The sequence below is a fragment of the Bactrocera latifrons genome, unplaced genomic scaffold, assembly GCF_001853355.1.
Source record: "Bactrocera latifrons isolate USDA-ARS-PBARC rearing strain unplaced genomic scaffold, ASM185335v1 scaffold_1340, whole genome shotgun sequence".
Lineage (NCBI taxonomy): Eukaryota > Metazoa > Arthropoda > Insecta > Diptera > Tephritidae > Bactrocera > Bactrocera latifrons.
The window spans coordinates 21,055-24,908 of NW_017534787.1; the positions used below are offsets into that span (position 1 = coordinate 21,055).

General features: G+C 45.2%; 1 protein-coding gene across 1 annotated transcript; it reads left to right on the plus strand.

Moving 5' to 3' along the window:
* The first annotated feature begins 868 nt into the window (after positions 1-868).
* LOC108965141 lies at positions 869-1,480 on the plus strand. The gene is made up of 2 exons (XM_018927359.1): positions 869-1,293; positions 1,358-1,480. Exons 1-2 carry the CDS (start codon positions 952-954, stop codon positions 1,478-1,480), a joined length of 465 nt encoding a protein of 154 aa, XP_018782904.1. The 5' UTR covers positions 869-951.
* Positions 1,481-3,854: the final 2,374 nt, after the last annotated feature.

The window sequence follows — 3,854 nt, forward strand, 5'->3', positions numbered from 1 at the left end:
GTGACCCCGCACATTTTTATTTTTTAATTGCTATTTTTCTAAATTTTTTATTATGAGTCTCGACGAAAGTCAATTTGTTTCTGAAGTAGGGAACATCTTAGAAAATGCTACAACACAGCATTTTGTACCACGACTGCCGTTGCCCCAGATGCGAGAGGATAATATTGAGGCATATTTTTATTTTTTAAACTTTTGATTCGATGCAACGGGCATGGTGGCTGACATAACAAAGTTTAATATCGTTTTGGCAAGCGTCCCACCTTCAAAGTTAATGGAACTGCGTACCATAGTTGATGCTGCTCCGCGCACGAATAAATACTGCTACATTCGGAATATTTTACAGCAAGCCAGCAGCGACGCCTGCAGTGTGTACTTCGCGAGATGCCACTGGGCGAACGGCGCCCAAGCGACTTTTACAACGAGATGATGCGCGCCGCGGGAACCACGTTAAGCGAGGGCATACTTCACGATCTGTGGATCACTCAGTTACCTACATATACGCAAGCGGCAATCATTGCTACAAATGTGCGAATCGTCGAAAGGTTGATCGCCGATTCAATTACGGAGTCCATTCAATTGCGCCAAGGAGACTGCAGCGAATTGTGCACCGTACAACAATCTACCGATCAAGATCTGAGAGCCGAAATAGCAGCACTCAAACAACGACTCGACCAAGTAGTAAGCGACCACGGACATCGGCTTCTGCCTAGCTCTAGATCTAGGACTCCGGCAGGTATCCGTAACTCACACAACARCTCCAACGAGATGTACTGGTATCACGCTAAATTTAGTCGTAACGCCCGTAAATGCAGACAGCCGTGCAAAATGGCTCATCCGCAGCCACCAACCGACTCAAGTTAGGCCTGCTCAGCCAACTGTTTTTCAGAATCAGGCAAACGTTCTGAAAAACTTACGAACAAACGCCTTCACATATTCGACACCACTGCAAAAATGAGTTTCCTTATCGACTCCGGCGCAGAGGTGTCGACAATACCGAAGTGTTCAAGCTTGGCTGAAGCATCTAAATCGGATACCAAATGGTTTGCTGCTAATGGTTCACCAATTCAAGTATTTGGTGAAGTCCTACTTAAATTGAATCTAAACTTACGTAGAGAGTTCGTGTGGAAGTTCGTAATTGCCGACGTTTCTCAGGCGATTATTGGTGCAGACTTCTTATCAGTTTTCGATCTACTACCAGATCTCAACCGCCATCGACTACTTGACCGCCGCACCGCGTTAAAAACAATGGGCTCGATAAAGTCAATTAATACACCGAATATATCAACTATCAACGTAAATATGCCATTTTAGGATATTTTGTTAAAATTTCCGAAAATAACTTATTAACCTCCTCTAGAAGTTTCAACAAAATCTACATTTGTCCACCGGATTATTACGTCCGGACAACCGGTATTTAGCAGACCAAGGCGGTTATCACCTGAGAAGCTTGCTGCAGCACGAGCTGAATTCGAGCTCTTAATGAAACTTGGCATATGTCGGCCGTCTAGTAGCGACTGGTCGAGCCCCCTGCATATGGTCCGCAAAGCAGATAGTTCTTGGAGACCATGTGGTGATTACCGTGCCTTGCATGCTGTCATTGTACCGGACAGGTAATCAATTCCATTTCTCCACGACTTCACGCACATATTATCAGGCAAAACTATTTTTTCAAAAATCGACCTACAGAAGGCTTTTCACCAAATCTGTGTACATGAAGAGGATGTATGCAAAACGGCCATTACAACCCCTTTCGGACTGTACGAGTTCACTCACATGACCTTTGGATTACGCAACGCCGCACAGACATTTCAAAGGGTTATCAATGAAGTCCTTCGCGGAGTAAATAATACTTTCGTCTACTTGGATGACATCTGCATAGCTTCTGCCTCAACGGAGGAGCACCGCAAAGACCTTGAAAACGTATTTCAACGATTGCGAGATCACAACTTGACAATAAACGTCGCAAAGTCGATACTCGGAGTACCGGAACTCGAATTCCTTGGGCATCTTATCACCCAAGACGGCACACAACCATTGCCAAATCGTGTCAAGACTATCACAGATCTTAAACTTCCAACTACTGCGAAAGACCTAAAGCGGTTCCTCGCCATGGTAAATTTTTATAGACCTTTTTTGCAAAATCCTCTTCTAYATCAAGCACCTTTATTCAACATGATTCCGGGCAACAAGCGCAATGATCACTCACCTCTCATATGGACCAAAGAAAATATAAAACATTACGAAGCCTGTAAGGAGGACCTAGCTAAATGTACGCTGCTAGCACATCCCACTCCCAACGAGCAGCTTTCATTGTGGATTGACGCATCCGACTAACAACACGCTCCAACCTGTGGGTTTCTTCCAGCGAAAATTTACAAAAGCAGAACAGCGATACAGTACTTACGACAGGGAGCTCACAACTATGTATCTCGCTATCCGACATTTCCGTTTTATGCTTGAAGGACGAGATTGCCACGTCTACACAGACCACAAACCTCTCACTTTCGCATTCCATCAAATACTAGAAAAGGCTTCGGACCGTCAAGCGCGACAACTAGACTTTATCGCTCAAATCACCACATACATCCGTCACGTGTCTGGTCAACAAAATGTTGTCGCCGATATGATGTCTCGCATTGAAGCAATAACCTCGGAAACAACTTTTCAATCAATCAACTATGACGACTTGGCCACCGATCAAGCGACAGACGAAGAGCTCCAATCCTATCTCAATGGGCAAGTGAAGCATTCATTGAAACTAGTTTCGTACGCTCTTCCTTCCAGCACAAAAAAGGTATACTGTGATATTTCGACCGATCGCATCCGACCGATCATCACCAAGCGATTCCGCCAAGCAGTACTTCGGACAATCTACAACATTTCGCACCCCGGTTCACGTACAACATCAAATGATGAGCGAATGTTTCACCTGGCCCGGATGCCATCGCGACAGTCATAATTTTGCAAAACATTGCCCACGCTGTCAACGGAATAAGGTCACCAGACACAACGTCACTCCTCTGCAACGCCGAACATGCGTTAGCGAACGCTTCGCCCATTTACACATTGACATCGTGGGACCGTTCCCGCTGTCCGAGGGTAATCGCTACTGTTTAACAGTAATCGACCGTTCACCCGGTGGCCAGATGCTTTCCCGATTCCGGACAGCACCGCACCAACAGTAGCTAAAGCAATAATTAGCGGCTGTTTATCGAGGTTCGGAATCCCCACCGACATAACGTCAGACCTAGGGCGCCAATTTAAATGCACACTTTTTCAACATTTACTCCAATGTATCGGTGTTAAACACCTCCGAACTACGCCTTACCACCCACAAAGCAACGGGATCGTCGAACGTTGGTACAGAACTCTCAAGTCAGAATTAATTTGTCATGACAAGGAACATTGGAGCATCACGAGCCGAGCTAGTTTTTGGGACGACGCTACGCTTGYCATCCAAATTCATCATCGACTCTCCTATACCAGAGAATGAGACTGAAGTTGTTGCTCAGTTGCGACAAATAATGCGCGACCTACGTCCGGTCAACACGTCTTGGCATACCACTCAGAAATCTTTTGTGCACACAGATTTAAAAACGTGCGACCAGATTTTCATCAGCGACTTGTCCTTACGACCACCATTATCAAATCCTTACAAAAGGCCTTAYTCATCGCTATCAAAAATACAAAGGGCCTTACAAGGTTATTCATCGCTATAAAGAATACTTCACCGTCGACATTAACGATCAACATTTCTATCGACCGTTTGAAACCTGCTTACACCGCCGCAGATCCCAACTAGGAGGGGAGTCAATGTGTTTTAACGTGAATACCTGTCTATGAAAGACTAAACT